Source organism: Stenella coeruleoalba (assembly GCF_951394435.1).
Source record: "Stenella coeruleoalba genome assembly, chromosome: 5".
Classification (NCBI taxonomy): domain Eukaryota; kingdom Metazoa; phylum Chordata; class Mammalia; order Artiodactyla; family Delphinidae; genus Stenella; species Stenella coeruleoalba.
In genome coordinates this window covers 57,616,708-57,637,712 of record NC_137150.1, presented here as the reverse complement: position 1 = coordinate 57,637,712, position 21,005 = coordinate 57,616,708, and the positions used below count along the sequence as shown (strand labels likewise).

The 21,005-nt window shown below is 36.2% G+C and overlaps 2 protein-coding genes across 5 annotated transcripts in view; one reads left to right on the top strand and one right to left on the bottom strand.

Annotated features, from left to right (window-relative positions):
* Positions 1-886: 886 nt before the first annotated feature.
* NDUFB5 (NADH:ubiquinone oxidoreductase subunit B5) lies at positions 887-16,137 on the bottom strand. Of its 2 annotated transcripts, XM_079923315.1 has the most exons (6): positions 15,995-16,137; positions 8,746-8,834; positions 7,438-7,504; positions 6,580-6,641; positions 5,409-5,515; positions 887-1,566 (listed from the first exon to the last, which is right to left on the bottom strand). In XM_079923315.1, the coding sequence occupies exons 1-6, from the start codon at positions 16,116-16,118 to the stop codon at positions 1,446-1,448; spliced, it is 570 nt and encodes a 189-aa protein (XP_079779441.1). In that variant the 5' UTR covers positions 16,119-16,137; the 3' UTR covers positions 887-1,445. The 2 variants fall into 2 exon arrangements, with proteins under 2 accessions (XP_079779441.1, XP_079779442.1); XM_079923316.1 differs by lacking the exon at positions 5,409-5,515.
* A 151-nt stretch (positions 16,138-16,288) lies between these two features.
* MRPL47 (mitochondrial ribosomal protein L47) overlaps positions 16,289-21,005 on the top strand; it is a gene marked incomplete at its 5' end in the record, with an annotated part of 32,999 nt that continues 28,282 nt past the window's right edge. For 2 of the 3 annotated variants that reach the window (XR_013828520.1, XM_079922635.1), the window contains 3 exons: positions 16,289-16,413; positions 19,469-19,620; positions 20,170-20,230. Coding sequence is in view for 2 of the 3 variants with exons in the window: in XM_079922635.1 (XP_079778761.1) it covers positions 16,289-16,413; positions 19,469-19,620; positions 20,170-20,230 (338 nt within the window). The remainder of the gene's footprint in view (positions 16,414-19,468; positions 19,621-20,169; positions 20,231-21,005) is intronic. The other variant, XM_079922636.1, reaches the window with a different exon arrangement.

Here is a 21,005-nt window from a genome sequence, read left to right as displayed (position 1 = left end):
TCTTAACCACTGCATCAACAAGGAAGTCCCACACTTTCCATATTTTCTATGTTAAGTTTTTGTATATAATAATAGAAAGAAGAAAATAAAGTAAAACCTGCTGGTGTTGAAAAATAACGTGTGAAGTCTAACAATATTGAATGTAAATGTACATAGGTGTAGCATCATTTACAATGACCACTGACAAGACCTATCTGCTTCCATTCTCCTTCCCCTTCTCCTACAAAACCAAATGGTTCATGCAAGCAGGGGTTCAGGGACAGCATGTCCTTCTCTCAAATACTTTGGCAGCCTTATGAGGTGGTAATTGCATAGGGAATCCTCAAAACAAAATCTGGAAGCAGCTGGGCGAGACAGCCCTCTTCTGGGGAAATAAGAAAATGCCATCACCCCAAAGGATGTTGGCTGGATTGTAAAGGGCGTTTAGGGCCCTTAAGGCACAAGGGCATTCAAAAGGTATTCGCTGAGAATAATGAATTTTTGAAGCTCAAAGGTTATTTTGGAAGTTGAAGCATAAATGTTTATTTTTGTAAATATTGAGCATGTGTTTAAAATTTCTTAGCCTCAATTTCTCATCTGTAAAATGCAGAAAATGACCTCATAAGGTCATTTTGAAAATAATATGAATAAATGCAGTTATTCAGCATAGTGCTCAGCAGAGAGTAAATGCTTAATAAATGACAGTCATTATTTTAACTCTTACTTATTTCATAATCTTTACAGTAATCATTTTACCTTGTGGAACTTCTCCAGTGTTTACAAAAAAGGACTCTAAGGAATCTGAGATACTGCATCTAAGAAAAATGAACATGTGTGTGTATATACATTTTAAAAGAACGATTTATGGCTAAAAACATGAAAACATTGAACTTTGAGATATCTTCACTGAAAAATTGTTTATTAAGGTGTTAATGTTTTATATAATTGGTTCAATATTTATATAATTTAAAATTCTGAGTTGCCCTTGAATAATCCACATATCTACAATACTCACATGTATATAAACTACATATTTCCTGATATTTAACATAGACTTCTCTAACTTCCATTTATCAGACAAATACAACATTAATCTTTCAAAGCTACACCTTTAGGAGTTCACAAATTCCTATTTCTTTGAGTTTTTTTTTATTATACTTAAACATTCTTAAAAGAGGAAGCTGAAAGCCCCAAACCAAAAGCCTTAATCTGCCTTTCACAATATATATGTGTATCAAATCATCATGACGTACACTTTAAATATCTTACAACTTTGTGAATGACACCTCAATAAAGCTGGAAAAAAAAAATGAAATCACACACAAAAAAGCCTTAATCTGAACCAATGTTGAGAAATGGAGCAACGAATAGGATCTTTTATTCATCACACAGAAAAAATACAGAATATATCTAGTAATTTAGTATTGCCTAAAGAGAATATACTTTGTATTTAGAGAAATAAAAGATTAGTTGTCAGGAGTTGCTTTTGGAGAATGATCAATAAGTGTCTTATCAATGGTCAGATACTGATACCAGGGACCATCGCCTCTTGCACGCATTAGACTTCGTACTTCCAGCTCCTTTAACCTGTAACAAACGAATGGTGATGTTGTGACTACAGCATTTCCAATTATAAAGTTAATGAATTATCTCCATAAAGAACAACAACTTGAGAGTCTTGCTTTTATGTAAAATATAATGTCCCTCCACAGATCCATATGTATGCATATATCTGATATGTAGCTATAAGCAAAATTTGGGACTTATTTTGGCTTTTATTATCTTGCTTATGTAGTTAGCCAATGAATATTGTTTTTAATCACCCAAGCGTCACTTGAATTGATAATCAATTCTCTCCTCCTGTCCCTGCTCTTTGTCTGGACAGATCACTTTCACTTGAATAGTGATAATGCATTTCCTGTCTTCTTGCCTTTTAAATGTTAGGAGAGTCATTTACAGAACGCCTACTATTATGACCACATACTGTGCCAAGTGCTAGAAATTAAAAGGGAACAAGCCTTCCTGGAGGAGCTCACATCCCCTGTCTATACTGGCTGCCGATCAGCATTAGGACAGAAAACTTCTTGAAAGAAGAGACGGTAACTTATTCACCAGCCACCAGCATCACACTGAGCCTGGTCAACATTGGACAATCCATATTTGTAAAGAAAAGAAAAAAGAAAAACCAGGATTAAGAAAAACATTCTCTGACTCTAAGATCTACTTATTTGTCCTCATCCTTCTTCACAAACTGAATAATCTCTATTTTAGAAAGATACTTTCCTTCTTCCACAGCCAAGCCTTTGCACAAAACTACCACGCATTCCTGGAATAATCCCTTCTCCATCAAGCCTTTTACTTTCCATTTTTATAGACTACATACTAACTTTTTATGACTGGAAATCTGTCACAGTTAAATTATTCACTTCATGAACCTTAACCAGTTTACCAACCCTATCTATGACAGACAATATACCTTTGTGACAGTGTATATAAGAGAATACATTTATCTTTTTTTTTAGGATTAAATATCAACCTTTTTCTTTTCTACTCTTTATAATAATCTAAAATGCAAGTAATTAAAATATTCATCACAGGGGACTGGTTAAATAAATTATTGTTCACCCATATAATGGACAACCTATGCACCTGTTAAAAAGAATGAGGGAAATCTATATATAGTAACATGGAAGGAGAGGACAGATATATCATTAGGTTGAAAAAGCGACGTATAAAATGAGTCTGTGTGGCATCTTCCCATTTCATTAAAAAGCAGAGAAAGTCATTTGTGCTATGTATATGTACACATGTACAGAGTATTAAAAATTCTGGAGGACCAAAAATAAATTATCTCTGGGGGAATCAATTACGTAAGACAGTCCCTTTCTATTTTATACCTTTCCTTTAAGCTTCAGTTTTCCAAATACCTAAATATATATTTTTAAAAATGTGTAGGTACTCCCCATTCCATTCTCACACTTGCCTCTTTCTTTTAGGAGTAAAAGTCAGGGTCCTGTTTTAGTTTTTTAAAAAATATTTATTTATTTATTTATTTAGGCTGCTCCAGGTCTTAGTTGCAGCACACGGGATCTTCATTGCTGCGTGTGAGATCTTTTTAGTTGCGGCATGCGGACTCTCAGTTGTGGCACGCGTGCAGGATCTAGTTCCCCGACCTGGGACCGAACCCAGGCCCCCTGCATTGGTAGCGCGGAGTCCGACCCACTGGACCACCAGAGGAGTCCCCTGTTTTTGTTTTTATTTTTACTTTGTTTTGTTTTGAAATTGTTTGGGATTGTTATATGTCTAAGAAATTTTGTAATCTGATGTTTTATCAAAGGTATATGTCTGAAGTTCAAAAATGTCCAAAGCTAACTAAGTATGAGGCATAATGCTATTCCATGCTCTTAAATACTTAATGACAGTTCTATATGGTAACTACACATACATGTAATTACATATCTACAAAACAAGCCAATCATATGTTCATTTAATCATTTAAATAGTTTTCAATATCATAGCAATTTTTGTAAACTACAAAATTAGAGCAGAATGAACAGAAAGCAGATCAATGGTAGCCTGGGGCCAAGAGTAAGGGATGGGGATTGACTGAAGGGACAGGAAAGAAACTCACTAGGTGATCATAATGGCCTCGATAGTGGTGGTTACAGTTATATATTTTGTCAAAACCCACTGAACTTAATGGGTACTTTTGATTGTATGTAAACCTCATTCCAAACACCAAAATAAATCTCAGAAAAGATCATATTTAAAAGTAGAAAAAGAAAATATGAGTGAACATTAAAAAATAATTTTGGGGCTTCCCTGGTGGCGCAGTGGTTGAGAGTCCACCTGCCGATGCAGGGGACACGGGTTCGTGCCCCAGTCTGGGAAGATCCCACATGCCACCGAGTGGCTGGGCCCGTGAGCCGTGGCCCCTGAGCCTGCGCGTCCAGAGCCTGTGCTCCGCAACGGGAGAGGCCACAGCAGTGAGAGGCCCGCGTACAGCAAAAAAAAAAAAAAAAAATTTTGGACTTGTGTATTTACTTATTTTATTATTATCAGAGACCTATATATGACACAAAATTCCAGAAGCTAAAGAAAAAGACTGACAAGCTTGACAATCATTAAATGAGTAAATATATTAAAAGCAATTAAAGCATCAGTACACAGTAAGTGTTCAAAAACATATTAGCTACTACTGCATTTTTGTTATCTGAAACATAAAAACACTAAGTTGCAAAAAAATTCTACACTGTCAGAAGACAAATGACAAGCTAGGAAAACATATCTGCAACAAAAACAAAAGGGGCTATTTTAATCAATGCACAAATTAATAGAAAATGGGCAATTTATGAAAAAGAAATATAAACAACCAATAGATATACAAAAAAATACTCAACTTTGCCAAAAAATACAAAATTGAAATGATGAGATAACATTTTTCAACTGTCTTATCAGCAAAAATGTTTAGGTTTGATAAATTCCTTTACTTGGAAAGGTACGGAGAAACAGAATTATCCTGTATTGGTGACAGAAAAGACCACTGGTACAACTTTTTAAAGAAGAGTTTGACAAAAGCTATCTAAAATTTAAAGCATAACATTTGGTTTATCAGTGCCACTGCTAGGAATTTATATTCCAGATACACTGAATAAATATGCAAAAATATATGAGGATATTCACCACAGCACAATGTATAATTATCAAAAAACTTGGAAAAAGCCTAAGTACCAACAATAGGTCCCCCACTGGTTAAAAAAATTAAGGCACATCCATCCAGTGCAGCCATTAAAAAGAATAGAGTATATGCTATTACCGAAAGATCAAGATACAGTTGGCCCTATCTATCTTCGGAGGGCCAACTGTTCCATGCCATTTTATATAGGGACTTGAGCATCCTCAGACTGGTATCTACTGGAGGTCCTGGAACAATCCTCCTCAGTTACCAAGGAATGATTGTATATTTACATGAAAGGAAGACAAGGTGCAGAACAGTGCTGATAACAGGATTCCATTTGTGTTAATATATTTTGTAAATGATATATAAAAAATATATTTTTAATGCATAAAATATAAGAGATCATTAAATAGTAGTCACCTCTAAGGATGACACTGGGTGTAAGAAGAAAGGAAATTGGGTGGGGGAGGGGAAGGAGAGGGCTACCTTGCACTTAAAAGAGTCAGGACATTTCAAACAAGAATTCTTTTTAATCTGACAGATATTATCTCCTAATAGCCTTCTAGTCTCCAACTCATAATCTCCTCTCTAAACAGGCTAATTCTCTCTCCATCTTCACCCTTTTACACAGAGCATCCTACACTGTTGAAATAGTTTTATTAAATTTCTTCCTGTGGTTTGCAACTGTAGGAAAGGATTTTCTTCCCTGCACTCCAACCCCTGCCCTTTTTTTTTTTTTTTTTTTTTTTACCGTAATTCAGCTTTTTCAGCTTCAACTTGAAGGACAGCCATCGTTCTTTCATAATTCTTTTCAGGACTATCAAAGAAAGTTCGGGCAATCCATCTTGATATAGGATGCTACAAGAGAAAATGTGTTTAAAATTAGTGTCTGAAAAGTACTTTGCTTTTCCAGTTTACTATTCTCCTAAAATGACCATCTCAGGTAAATCAATAACACTTTTATGTATCAACCACTTTATATATTTTTAAAATAATTTTAATTTGTTCGGTAAATACTACCTTTGTCCTCATTTATAGATGAGCAAATTTCACAAGGTTGTACAGTTACTAGGTTGCAGCATCTGCACTCAGGCCAGGTCTGTCTGACTCTAAAACCTGTGCTCTTTCCTATTATACTACACTATAAGTATCTTAACTGGCAGATTTTGGAGCCAAACCCGGGGTCTGGTGATCTCAAAATGGCGCTCTTTCCACCAGTCAGCCAAGATAAACTAATTATATGGCTTACCTTAAGATTTAATAATGAAGTATTTCTTTTCTAAAATATAATTCATTCAGATAATAAAACATGATAAGATATACTGTAATCAAGGCCATCTCACTAAAACACTTGTAAAGACAAGTAACAGAATTAATTTTGCGTTTTAGTAGCCATGACAGTATGGTAAAATGACTAATTAACAGTGCAGGCTCTGGAGTCAAGACTGCCTGGGTTCAAATACTGACCCTATCCCTTAGACAGAGCACTTAACCTCTTTTAAGCATCAGCTTCCTCATCTCTAAAGCAGAAATAATAATAGTACCATTTACATGGAATGAGATAGTATTTTCAAAACACTTATCATAGTGCCTGCTACACAGTGGGTGTTCAATAAATGACAGCTAGCATTAGTATCAGTACAGTTTTCCCTATGGCATAGAACGTAGGATAAATTCTGACTGTTACTCTCTAGGTTGAGAACACAGTGCAGAGTCAGTCTTTAAAAAACCATAAAGCTTAAGGTAATAAAACAATGCAGAAAATTACCAAAAGTTACTTATAAAAAGTGAGCACAAAATGTATCATTTACTTGTTATAAAAAATTGAATACAAAACTATACCACAATTGCTAAATTAAGATATTAACCAGTACATTGACAAGACACCTAACTGAAAATAACTTTCAGTGACCTATACCAACCTTGAAATATTCCCAGTGCTCTGGGGTATAGCCTTCTGGAATTTCTGCTAACTCAGCTTCACCTAATAAGAGAAAACAGTGATATTCAACTTTAGTATCAGGAGTTTATAATGTTAATTCTTCACTATTTAAGTAAGAAACCAACCTCTTGTGATTTTAAAGAACCTTTTGTTTTGTAGCAATGAAGATATCTAATATTTTAAATTCACTTCAAGCTGGTGGAAAATCATTCATTAGGTATTTTTTAGATGTCTTCTATGTGTAATGCATTGTATATAGGCATTATATGAGGGTTCTCGTTTTGTTTTTATATAGTGTAAGAAGATATAATAAAAGACATACTATTCCTCTGGTTTTCCTTAAACATCCTAGACAAAATATTTAGGATTCAAGATGTTAGAAGTACTGTGAGTGAGCAGAATTTCCCAGGAGACCTAATAGTTACTATCATTCACAAATCTATTCTTTTTTGGAAGATTATAACTTTATATGTTCCAGGATGTATAAAAAAAGTTCTTCCATCCCTCAGCCTCTTTTCCACCTCTCTCTCTTTCTATTTTCCTTATTCAGACTTCTCAAAGCTGGTTTTGGGAAATGAGAAAGAGGAAGAAGACAGGCCTTTTATGTGGCCTATAGAGTCAGTGACCTTAAAGGTTTTTGGAGAAAACAAAAAGTTAAAAAAAGAACCACTGTATGCTATTGCAGATTAAGATTTGGTTATTTTAAAATAAGTTCTCATGTTTATGTTTATTTTATTATTTGAAGAACTTTCCCTTATAATATCCATAATTTCTTTTTTGTATTAATGTACACAGGTTTTAAAAATTTACTAATTTAGTTGGTGGGGGAGATACTTACCAATGAATACATTCACCAGAGTTATGCCAATTGCTACTGGAATCCCAGTCAACAAAATGTAGAATTTCTGTTAAGATTAAAAAAAAAAAAAAAAAAGTTTTCACATAACCATTTCCTGACTCCTTTCCTCACACTCAAACTGTCCTCATTACATGATTTCCTTATATTTCTTATAACATAAACTTGCCAAATTGGAGATGCTGTATAAAATTATTTATTTCTGTAATTTTCTTTTGCTCTAGCTTTTAGATGCCTATATTTAGTGTCAAAAATAAAAGAAGAAAGCAAAGACTAATTGTATAATACAATATATATTTAAGTGGTTTTTCATTTTTGGTTAAAGCAATGTCATAAAAGAAATTTTTATATTAAGAATAAAAGTGTAAGAAGATAAGGGCGATCTCTGGAGTTTGAGTTGGTCATCACAAGAAAAGTAGGAGCTCAACCATGGAGATGGAGAGGGCATTAAGCACAATGGACAGGCAAGGGAAGGTCTAGAGGGCAGCCAGTGGGTCACAACTTTAGGAACAGTGGCAGAGTCCAGTCTTCCACCTTCTAAGTCTCTACTTTCCTTTACAGAGACTTGAGATACAAACATGCAGTCAATGCCCTGTTTCACTCTCTGAAATCAAAGTTCCTAAACAACAAAGAAATAAAAAATCATATCCCAAAATAATGGAGTTACATATTTAAAGAAGTCCTTCAATGAGTTCTTTGTTAATTTAAAGAATATATTAGTAATATAAATAATTATCCCCAAATGAATCCATTTTCAGTTTTATAATTTATAGATTTTTCTTTTGGTCAGGGAACACAGATGATTTCAAAACACCATAATCTTGAGAAGAAAGGAATGTTTCAATTTTTACCTCCAATATGCATGAATTCTCTTTTTGAAGAAGAAAAGGTTCACTAATTTAAAAATAAATTCAGGGGGCTTCCCTGGTGGTGCAGTGGTTGAGAGTCCGCCTGCGATGCAGGGGACGCAGGTTCGTGCCCCAGTCCGGGAGGATCCCGCATGCCGCGGAGCAGCTAGGCTCATGAGCCACGGCCGCTAAGCCTGCGCGTCCGGAGCCTGTGCTCCACAATGGGAGAGGCCACAACAGTGAGAGGTCCACGTACCGCAAAAAATTAAAAAAATAAATTCACTAACAAACCAGACCTTACTACTCAATCTCAACATTTTTCTGAGAAAAGGAATATGAATTTACAAAAAAAAATATTTTATAAAATGAAAGATGTTTTCTAAACAGGAAAAAAATTTCCTATTTATATGTAAAGAGTTTAGTTCAACAAGTTTTAACTCACCATTAATTTCAAAAAACGTCTGTCATAGAATCCAGAAGGCTTGATGATAAACAGTCTTTTCCCATGGTCTCCACTGTGTCGCACAGGAGCTGGAAATATTAAATAACCCTGTTATATACAAGGTTTATAAGGATATACTGTTATATTTTGAGATAAAAGTCAGACTATACGAAAACGTACATGCATAAATGTTTAATATGAATTAAAATAAAATATCCCTTCCAAAAAATATATATACATATATATATACGATTAAGATAAAAAAATACATGCTTCTTTGAGTACTAAAGGCAGGGAATACTAGGATATCTTTAAACAGAGATTGATGTACTGTTCTAAACTACAGCTCTCCTCATTTTTATTCAACATATTCATCAATATTTTCATCATTTTTATTCATCAATATTCAAGATATTGATATTTATTGAAGAAATATCTAAATGATTATTTGAATTTGTTTCAGTAGCAGGCAGGGAGATCAGATACTCTTGGTGGGCTACGTACCTTTGTTTACCTCTGCAATAAATATTTGCTAATGCTGCAAAAGAAATTAATTTAAATTGCGTCATATGATGAGGCAATATACATTAGGGACTTGATGCAAAATAAATGGAAAGATATTTTTTCAATATCTCTCTAGCAGGAATTTGAACTTGTTCAAAAGAATACACTCTAATATGTCTTGATAAAATCCCTTTATAAGCCATTTCTTCTTTTTTTTTAGTTGATATAATAATTTAATATTATATTACATAATTATTATAAATTTTACAAAAATTTTACAAAATATATTACAAAATTTTACAAAAAATTTTTGTAAAAAATAATTTACAATGTTGTGTTTGTTTCTGGTGTACAGCAAAGTGATTCAGTTATAAATATATATATTCCTTTTCATATTCTTCTCCATCATAGTTTATTACAAGATACTGAATATAGTTCCCTTCGCTATACAGTAGGACCTTGTTGTTTATTTTATATAGAGAGTTTGTATCTGCTAATCCCAAACTCCTAATTTATCCCCCTCCCCTTGCTTTCCTTTTTGGTAACCATAAGTTTGTTTTCTATGCCTATGAGTCTGTTTCTCTTTTGCAAAAGTTCCTTTGTATCATATTTTAGATTCCACATATAAGTGATATATAATATTTGTGTTTCTCTGTATGACTTACTTCACTTAGTATGATAATCTCTAGGTCCATCCATGTTGTTGCAAATGCGTAAGCCATTTCTTATTGTAAATATCCTTCTCTTCAAATCCTCTCCCAGACGGTATTTAATCAAGCCTTGCTGAAGATAAACTGAGGCAAAACTCTCACTCTTGGATCTGCTTTCTATGCGATTTCCCTTTCTTGGAAGTCTGGAAGGATCACTATGGCCACTCTAAGCCCTTTCTGCTAAAAGCAGGAAAGGCTCTAACATTACTGAGAAACTGAGGGTTACTATGCTTCTGCTCTGTAACCGCATTCAAGGGAATTTCCCATGAGTCATTGCTGAATAAAAAACTAATTTCCCATTAAAGGAATTTTAATCATAATAGATGTCAGAAAGATTTGTATCCTTTGTTCAAGCTTACATGTCAAGAATGACCTCCCCTCTCCTGAAATCTATTCTTTAGGCCCAGGTGACATCTCATCCTCCAAGAAACCAACATGCTTCCCAACCAGCTGAGAGCTCTCCTACCTCTGAACTGCTGTATATTCTACTGATGTGTAAACTTGCTTTCACTGCCCCCACTGAAATATAAGTGTCTTGAAGGCAGGAACTGTCTTAAACTTTGATACCACCTGCAGCAGCTTGCAATGAATTTAGAAGGTTAATTCACAAGAGAATTAGAAGCTGGCACAAGTTTACTAAGTATAAATCATCTACTAAGGCTTCTAAAATAACAAGAGAATTTGACAAGGTAAGTATGTATTTCTGCAAATCATTTGAAAGGTACAATAGAAATTTCTGTGGACTAGATGAAAAAAATGGGCTGGATAACAGTACAAACCACTCGTTAATTCAATAAATATTTAAGTGCCTACTATGTACAGGTCTTATGCTAGGTCTATAGTATAAGAGGGATTTAGATTCTGCTGGGAGGAAAAAATAGATAATTACAAATCTATATTGTAAAAGACAACAATCTTTGTTGTCTTTGTTGTCTATAAGGACAACAAAGGAAAGAAACAGGATGTAGTGTCAGAAAAGAAAAGGCTCAGAAGTAAAGCCCCTCTTTAGACAGGCTGGTGGAGTTGGGGAGGTATGAGGAAGGCACATTATAAACTGAGAGAAGTTGCAAGTTAGAAGAAATCTGTAATGGGTAATTGGTTGATTGATTATACCCAAAAGGTGCTGATTACTTAATGCAGTAACCTGCCAAAGGGCTCTCTCACAATTTCTATGAATGGCCTGAATGTGGTGGAGATGGTATTCCTGATGATACAGAACTACTGCTACAAGAGTGGCTACTACACTAATGATGAAATAGGATCCCCCCAAAAGTCCTCCTACACACTTACAAAAGGCTGAATCTAAAAGGATTAAGTATAGTAAGTGGAAAGTCCTACTTGAACACTCCAGAAGTTTAGTGGCTCACAAACTTAAGAAAAGTCACTGGTGGGAGTTCCCTGGTGGCCTAATGGTTAGGATTCTGGGCTTTCACTGCCATGGCCCAGGTTCAATCCCTGGTCAGGGAATTGAGATCCCGCAAGCTGCATGGCGTGGCCAAAAACAAAAAAAGAAAAAGTCATTGGTGTCATGTGGATGTGGTTAACCAAAAAATCCCAAAGGTAATCCAATCTTAATCTGATGTACCAGAAATACAGGGTCAAAACAGAAGGAGCCCTCCACCTCCATGTCTTACCAGACCTGTGGAAGTGTGTCCATCCCAGAGTACACTGTTTTAGAGGGACAATCTGGAGCACGTCCTAAGTTAAGCAACCAGGACGGCAAACAACCTGGAAATTGACCTACTGAAACTGAAAGAACTGAAGCTGACTGGCCTACAAAACAGAAGTCAGGATAGAGACCAGAGAAGTGCCTTTAAATAGCTGAAGGCTGTCCAATGACAAAGGCTTACACTATTCTGCACTGACCTGAAAGGAAGAACTAGGATCAATGTGTGAAAGAGTAATTTTTGGCTTAATACAAGGAAGAAGTTTCTAACAATTTTAGTGGTTGAAAATAAAATTGGACTGCCTCCCCAGTCCCCATTATGGAGTTATTCGAGTATCACTAATGGAATGTAACAAGGATTAGCATACTACAGGGGGTGGCCTATAAGATTTCTAAGGTCCTTTCCCTCAAAGAATCTGAATAGATGGCCTCTCTTAGAATAAAAAGACGTACCCTTCCTACTGATCAATCTCAATGGTTTCCTTCCAACACCAAGAACTCTTTCCTGCTTTCAGGTCTTTGCACTTAACCTTCCTCTTTGCTTGGAAGCTTTTCCTCAGGCTCTTTGAATGGCTAGCTCCTCACCCCATCCTTCAGAGGTAAGATCAAATGTTACCTCCTCAAAGAAGTTTTCTCTGACTACCCTATATCCACAGCTGGTCTCCCACTTATTCTCCTTAATATCATTTGGTTATTTCCTCTAGAACAATAAGCACTAAGCTGAATCATTCAGTAGTGTATCTCCAGTGCACTTTAGTGTCTGCCACATGGTAGGAACTCCATAAATATTGTTGAATTTACATTTCTTAAGTAAATTTAATGTTGGTAGGGGATCTTTCTTTAGTCCCTGAAAGTAAATCTTCTCAGAAGAGACAGTATACTCCCAACTTTCCCTTTCAATCAGATGGACAGACAGACAGACACACACACACACACATACACACAGAGAAACACGTAAGGATTAAACTCTATGTGGGGTTTTAGGGACCACTGATTACAAATGACAGTATTAGTAGATGTGGAAAGTGTAACAAACAAAAAAAACTATGGAAGAAAGCTTGAGCTGGCTGCATTCTAGCAATATTAAACAGTTAGTAATGTGAACTTCTTGCTTTCTTTACATATAATTACCCTACTGTTAAACAACAATTATTCATGCCATTAAATGTGTTAGGTAACTGTTATACTATTAATTGTTCTAAAGGATATTTCATAGCCCTAAACTCTTTTCAAATATTCTGAGCCTTCATGATTTGTTGTTGTAGTAGGGCCATCTGCTTACAATCTAAAATTATTAGAGTGAACATTGCTTACAACCAGGTGACTGCCAGGATTTCTGGAACTCAATCCTTCTGCCACAAAAATAGGCATTTTCCTCCACTCTCTACAGCCTGGAATGTCTCAAGGTACTCAGTAATTACGTGGAACTAAGGTTTCACTAACCAATTTTTTTTAATGCGAATAACTTCAGGAAAGTTATGCTTTGGACAATTGTGATACTTGTGAGGATCAAATAAGATAATATCAGATTTTTTTGTGTCTCCAAGACAACACCCAAAATTGGTCATTTTCTTTCCCTCATTCTCAGACTATTCCCAGTTAATGGCACCACCAACTCAATTACCCAGGCTAAAAAATCTCAGTCATCTTCCTGTGCCTCATTCATCAGTTGTCAAGGCCTCTTGATTCTAAAATTCAAACTTTCCATTTCTCTCCAAGACCTTTTCACCTCAGTGGCTTAAGAAATCAACATGCCTGATAAGCCATCCAATATTCAGAAGCATCTTCCTAAAACATACTACTGATGCTGCTCTTCTGCTAAAATACTCTCGGGTGCCTACAAAATCGTTAAGATACTTTGGCTTTGTATTCAGTCCCTCCCCTAATTAGGTCCTAACTTCTCTTTTTTTAACCTTCTCTCGCAACACCTACCTGTCCCAAGAGCCCCATATTCAGATATATCTGAAAACACATCCTTTACTTTTCCATCAATTGCACCTGTTAAAACTATCCCTAGAATCCAGTTAACATGCCTCATCATCCATGTCTGAGTTAAGTCCACACTACTTCGTTTAATACTCTTCTCAGGTTTTAAAGCCATAATTATATGCACATCAGCCTTCAACATAAAAGTTCTCTGCAGCTGAGGGGAGAACTTAAGCTTATTTCTAGAATCCCTTGATGTTTGACATTTAATAATTAAACAGAATACTTTTATCTGCTTATTTTCTGAGAAAGGTTTTCACTGAGAGTGATTGATGATAACATGACAGTACTAGATGTTTAAGAAAGGTGAGACCACAGGGCCCTGTAGAAGGTAATGCCCAGTGCTGTAGATTTTTCCCACTCACTGTTTACCACTACCTTTGAGGTGAGTTAAAATTATCACCCTCTTTTTAGAAACAAAACAAAACAGTTCTTATGGTAAGAGACAAGTTCATTCAAAATGACATTTCTAGAAAGATGCAAAATTATGCAGAAACACATTTCAGGGTTATAAATACTTGTCAGTGGGAAAGAGATTAGTTTTATTTTATTTCCGTGTCAACAGAAAATAAGCACACTTGTAATAAAATCCTCTTTTTTAACGATGAAGAAATGCAGGTTTGGAGCAATTAAGTGCCTTCCACTTAGCTTCCCAGATGTGATGACCCAAGCTCACAGAGTTACTAAACTCTGGAGGTAGGATTTAAACCTAGGTGGTCTATATCCAGAGGAAACAAAACCAGACAAGGTTCTCTCCTCTGTTGGATCTTACGTTCTCCTAGAGGCAGACATAAACAATAATATAAAACAGATTACAACCTTTCATTCCACAGTGATAGATTAGGTTTCACATGCAAAATACCTTTGAAAGCAGGTACACTGCTGAAACACAGTAACCTCACTATAGCTATCACATCCTTTCCTGCTCCCAGTGGAAAAGGTGTAGATTACCTGCGAAGATCCTTCCCGAACTCCAAGAATGGGGAATAGTGTATAAATGGGATCTAGGGGAGAAATTTTACCTCAGTTTATCTCCAGGTAGGCATGATTAAGTACCATGGGGGGAGGGGGTATTTGAAGAGGATATTTGTAATCAGAAATGGCTTACAAAGGAATTTTATCAAAGAATGTAAGCACATGTAGTTTTGTAACAGGTTCAAATTCCTGCCGGAAATTTGTTCAATGCCACTTTTTTTCCTTTCCATTTTTCCAGCAAGTCCCTCATGGCATCAGTGTATAATGCCTCATCATGTGAAGTGACATAATTCAAATTAAATTGGGAGAAGAGCAGTAAACAGAAAAAGATATTTTTAAGTTGGAGAAGAATCTTTTGGGCTTTAAATTTCACTTCCTCTGTATCTACTTGTATTGCATAGGACAAATCGCTTACAGTATATTTTTGATCAAGAGGATTAAATGAATACCTTTAATATCTTAGAATGGTGCCCAGCATATAATGTGTGCTCAATAAATGCTAGCTCCCATTATTATTATTCACTTAATACAGTAGTGCATTATTTTTGTAATAATTGAGTCACAGTTTCCTCATCTGTAAAATGGGGTAACACTGTACTCACTTTGCAGAATCCAAAAGGGAAAAAAGCAGACTGAATACAAAGCATTTGATGCTTTGCTATTATGATTATTCATTCCCCTAGAGTTCAGTCCACAGTCTCCAAGAGGCTCCAAATAATCCTCCCATGACTGCACTGACTTTCCTAAGACCTAGGAACTTTTTCTTCATAGGTCCCTTCCTCTCTAAGAAGACATTAAAAATAATTATTTTATGATTCCGTTGATATAAAACGAATACAATTCAGGCTGGATTCAGCATCACATATGCATTAACATTATAGCCCTTTTCCTTCTGATTTTAAAAGAAATTTAAATTAAAACATTTTCGTGGACACCTAAAAGTATCATGAAGGCACTGTGCCTAGCAGATGAGTTAGCCCTGAGCCTCTCCACCTGTCCATATATCAATATTATTACTTAGCATCAGCGGGCTCCTCAGCAACATGACTTCCCACCTTGTGAGATTAAAACGTACCGCAGGTGGAACATACAAAGAATCTTGGTGCCTGAGAGACATGGGTCTCAGCTCTTTGCCTTTCTAACATCAGCTTCATCCGCAAATTACCACCAACAGGATAGGTGAATGACAAAGCGTCTCACAAATTCTAATTAATTACTTAAACACGATCGATTTGATTACTCCAGGAAAACCCTCAGTCTCCTCACATAGCCCATGCTGCGTCTCTCAAGTCCCAAGTCCTCAATTTCTCCCAGCTCTCTCCGGATTCCACCAAGGTCACCCGGGAAGAGTCCTCCATCTCTCCTCCCGCGTTTCTTGATAGCGCTTTCTCCCAAAGCCAGTACCCACCGACAGTCTTCGGAAAGTCACGGGTGAGGAAGCCCCCGAATACAAGTCTACTGTCAAGGCGGCGGCCAGACAGAGCGGCCACTGCAGAGACCGAAGCCCGCTGTAATAAACTCATGGCCGCCATGGCTACTACGGGCAAGAGAAGAGCGGGCAAATGTAACGGGAGCCGAGAGAGCCAATTTCTCAACGAGGGCGAAGCCGGAAAGTGGCCATGTTGAGTGAGGGCAAAGCCAATTCCTGTTCTCGTCATCCGGTCGGCGTGAGACGCCGGAAGTGACATCATTGTTGGCGGAAATGCGGTTTGCTTACTTATGCGGAAAAATGGCTGCTGCCAGTTTGGCTGTTTTGTGCAGGAGAGTGTCGGCGGCCCTGAAGGCTTCCAGGTCGTTAATAAGTCCTCAGGTCCCTGCTAGCACAAGGTAAGTGATGTGAGGAGTAGGTCTGTCCACTTCTCCAACTTTGGTTCTTGTTTGGTTGGCGAGATACTGAGAAACGCTTAGGGATGGAAAGGCCTCTGGGATGGCTGGGCCCGAACCCACCTCCGTGAGGAGTGAGTGACCTTGGAGAAGTCGCCCACCTGCGACATTTCCGTATCTTCCTCAAACATTTTGTTGCCACCTACTGTGGACCAGGCAGTCGTGGGGTCTGTAGAAAACCAGTATTTGTTGAACTAAACCTAGAGGTGCGGAAGCATCCTGTTCGGCTGGGTGAGTTGGGAAAAACTTCACTGAAAGCTTTTGGCTGTGGAACTGAAGGCTGTGTCAGATTTGGATGGATTTAAAAAGGGGTGGGAGGGTGTACGCCCAGAGTCTGTCAAAAAGAGATTGTTCAGTAAATGTTGAGTGAATAAATGAAGGTAGCCAAATGAAAGTAGTCTTTTTTTTTTTTTAAAGGAAGTAATGTATGTGCTCTTGAATCCAGCATATTTATTGGGCATCTCTCAGATATAGTGAACTTCCATTAGCTTCAGAGATAAGCAATTTTTTTGGTTTGTTTTTTGCAGAGGTTCAGGGGTTGTAACTGGAAAAGTAGCAAACTTGAATTAATCGTCTCTTCCATCTCATCATCGTTTTTCCTTAAAAAAAAAATTCTGGATTTTTATCATTACTGTTGAATAAATATCTGTTCATTTACAGACACTTTGGAAAATAGGGTAAAGTGCTTTGAAGAAGAAAGTAAACATCAACTATGGTTTTACCATTCAGAGATAAACAGATTTTCTTCTATTCTTTTTAACTTTGAATATATAGACATACATGAGATTTTAAAATAAAATCAGGATAATATTTACGTATATGCATTTTTGTGTTCTACCCTTGTTTCTCCAACTTTTTATTTTAAAAAATTTCAAACCAAAAGGAAAGTTGTAAGAGTAGTACAAAGAATAACCGTATACTCTGCACCTATGTTAACCAATCCTCAGCATTTTGTCACATTTTCTATACTTTTTATATCCATGCCTTTATTTTTCTGAACTATTTGAGGCATGTCAGAATTGCAAACATCATGACACTTCAGCATATATCTCCTAAGAACAAGAACACTCTTTTTTTTTTAATTAATTAATTTATTTTTGGCTGTGTTGGGTCTTAGTTGCTGTGCACGGGCTTTCTCTAGTTGCGGCGAGCAGGGGCTGCTACTTGTTGTGGTGCGCAGGCTTCTCATTGCAGTGGTTTCTCTTGTTGCGGGGCACGGGCTCTAGGTGTGCAGGCTTCAGTAGTTGTAGCATGCGGACTCAGTAGTTGTGGCTCGCAGGCTCTAGAGCACAGGCTCAGTAGTTGTGGCACACGGGCTTAGTTGCTCCGTGGCATGTGGGATCTTCCCTGACCAGGGCTCGAACCCGTGTCCCCTGCATTGGCAGGCGGATTCTTAACGACTGCGCCACCAGGGAAGTCCCAAGAACGCTGTCTTAACCACAATACTACAATGATCACACTGGGGAATTTTTTTTTTCTTTCTTAATTTTTAATTCAGAGTCCAGTCAATGAACATTTATCCTGTTAATTGTCGTGTTATCATTAGTCTTCTTTAATCCAGAATGGTTCGTTTTTTCTCTTTCATGATATTGACATTTTTAATAAGGTCAGCCTTTTTAGAATATTCCTTCATTTGGATTTGTCTGATTGTTTCCTCATGATTAGATTCACGTTAAATTTTTCTAGGTAGGAATACAACATTTGTTATACACTTCATTATTGTATTTTAAGTTATTTCTCCAGGTCATTAAATATTCTTTATAAACATGACTTTTAGATTACTGCATAATAGATTATCATACAGATGCACAATAATGTTTTTAACCATTCCCCAGTTGCACATTTACATTATTATCAGCTTTTTGATATCATATATAATGCTTTAATAGACTTTTTAAAAGTATAATTGACTTAAAATATTATATTAGTTTCAGGTGTACAACATAGTGATTCTATATTTTTATACATTACAAAATGATCACCACAATAGACACTTTGATTTATCAATTCCCATCTATGATAATTTGTCTTTTTTAAAAAAAATTTATTTATTTTTTATTTATTTGGTTGCATCAAGTCTTAGTTGTGGCAGGCAGGCTCCTTAATTGTGGCTCGAGGGCTCCTTAGTTGTAACATGTGTGGGCTCCTTGGTTGTGGCATGTGAACTCTTAGTTGCAGCATGCATGTGGGATCTAGTTCCCAGACCCAGACCCCCTGCATTGGGAGCTTGGAGTCTTAACCACTGTGCCACCAGGGGAGTCCCTCTGATAATTTCTTTAGTTGAAATTTCTAAATTCAGTGGAATTACTGGGTTAAAGGAGAAAGCATTGGGGTCTCTGATGTGTTGCAAAATTAAAGTTCAGAATGTTTTTATCTGCTTATATGCCCACTAGCCACATATGAAGGACTTAAAAATGTTACCTTAAAATATAATTATGTCGGGCTTCCCTGGTGGCGCAGTTGTTGGGAATCCGTCTGCCAAGGCAGGGGACACAGGTTTGAACCCTGGTCCGGGAAGCTCCCACATGCCGTGGAGCAACTAAGCTCGTGCGCCACAACTGCTGGCCCTGCGCTCTGGAGCCCGCGAGCCACAAGTCCTGAGGTCTGGGCACCTGGAGCCCGTGTTCTGCAACAGGAGAGGCCACCTCAATGGGAAGCCCGTGTGCTGCAACGAAGAGGGGCCCCCGCTCACCGCAACTAGAGAAAACCCGTGCACAGCAACAAAGACCCAATGCAGCCAAAAATAAATTAATTAATTAATTTAAAAAATACTTTTAAAATATATAATTATGTCAATATATTGGCTCTGAAGTTACAGGATAGCAACATATATAATGGCATGTTAAAAATAATTTCTAAAGCATTTTATGAGTTTATCGTTTCTTGGGCAGAAACCCCAAGTTGGTTGTTTGACATTGTAGGTGAGGAAATGATTCCGTTTATTGCTTATAAAATCCAAATGTTGTGAAACTTGAATCACTTGTTTATATATGTTCAGTTGCAGGTTTTCTCTTTGTCTGTTGACTAAGAATACACCAAATGTCACATCTTTTCATCAGTGTAGATTACTTCATACCACATTGTCTAGGAGAGGACTGGAAGAATTTTTTGATGACCCAAAGAATTGGGGGGAAGAAAAAGTGAAATCTGGTGAGATATTTGGGTTGACCTATATTAAATAATTTTATTGAACCCTCTGTCATTTTGGGATTATTTATCCAGTTTGGGAATTACTTAAGTGTTTCCTTTTTTGATTTCCTTTGGGAATGTCTATTAGAGAAGATTAGAAGGACAGTATAATAGTAGAGTTAACTGTTCTTGGAAGGTTGGCAAAAGGTTTAGAAGAGGAGTAGGTTGAAATTAACTAAGGTGCGGTTTGGGGTTTGTTTTACATTTCATTTTTTTAGAGATAGTTGAATATTAATTTATAATGATACTAAGTATTTTGACATTAGACTGTGAAGGTACCTTCTATACTACTAATAACAGTTTTTGAATGCTATTGCCAGTCACATTACTAATATTTTCATATGTGTTATCTAATTTAATCACAAATCCTAATTATATATTGTACTATAATATAATAAAGCTATTACACATTTTATAGATAAGGAAACAGGTTTAGAGAGGTTAAGTAATTTGCCAAAGGGCAATGTAGCTAGAAAATTATTTCATGTTATGAATTTATCATTTTAATAGGAGCTTCATGGACCTGTCAGCAATTAAGGAACAAAAGTAATGAAGATTTACATAAACTTTGGTAAGTATACTGAGTACATTAACATCTAAGTGTTTGAAGCAGTTATAGTATAATAATGAGGTATAAACTTTATCTGATGTAAGAAATTAAGTAAAGTGATTTATAGTACTGTTTTGTGATACATAAGATCATTAAAATTTTTATAATAATGAGGTATAAACTTTATCTGATGTAAGAAATTAAATAAAGTGATTTATAGTACTGTTTTGTGATATATAAGATCATTAAAATTTTTATAAGTACTACAGAGGTTAAATTACATTATGACAGATGTATCAGAGTTCTTAAATAGTTGGGAGTTTAGAAATTTTACTGTAACTGCTACCAGTCATACTACCACTTTTATACTAAGAATTTCAAGAAACTAATAAAGCAAAATGGGGATGAGTTGGTTACATTTAGGCCTTCTTCCTTTTTATTACCTTTTGCATGGTCTGGACGCTTTAGCTTTTTTGCTTTGAGGAAGAGTATTGGAGGGTGCACTTAATTGGAAATTTGGGTAGGTTTTTCTGGCAGATTCTCCTGATAAATTAGAAAGAATTGAGAGGATTTAAGACAGATTTGCATTGTATATATGCATATATAAATTGAAGTATAATTGACATAACATTGTATTGGTTTCAGATGTGCAGTGTAATGGTTCAATATTTGTATATATTGTAAAATGATCACAATAAGTCCAGTTAATATCTGTCACCATACATAGTTACAAAAAGTTTTTTCCTTGTGGTGAGAATTTTCACGATCCATTCTCTGAGGTACTTTCAAATATGCA

Coding starts and splice junctions, on each gene's coding strand:
- NDUFB5 (XM_079923315.1), bottom strand. CDS start 16,118: ATGGCGGCCATGAGTTTATTACAGCGGGCTTCGGTCTCTGCAGTGGCC. Junction 8,835..15,994: donor TGACTTTCCGAAGACTGTCG/GTGGGTACTGGC, acceptor TAATATTTCCAG/CTCCTGTGCGACACAGTGGA. Junction 1,567..5,408: donor GCTGAAAAAGCTGAATTACG/GTAAAAAAAAAA, acceptor CGTTTGTTACAG/GTTAAAGGAGCTGGAAGTAC.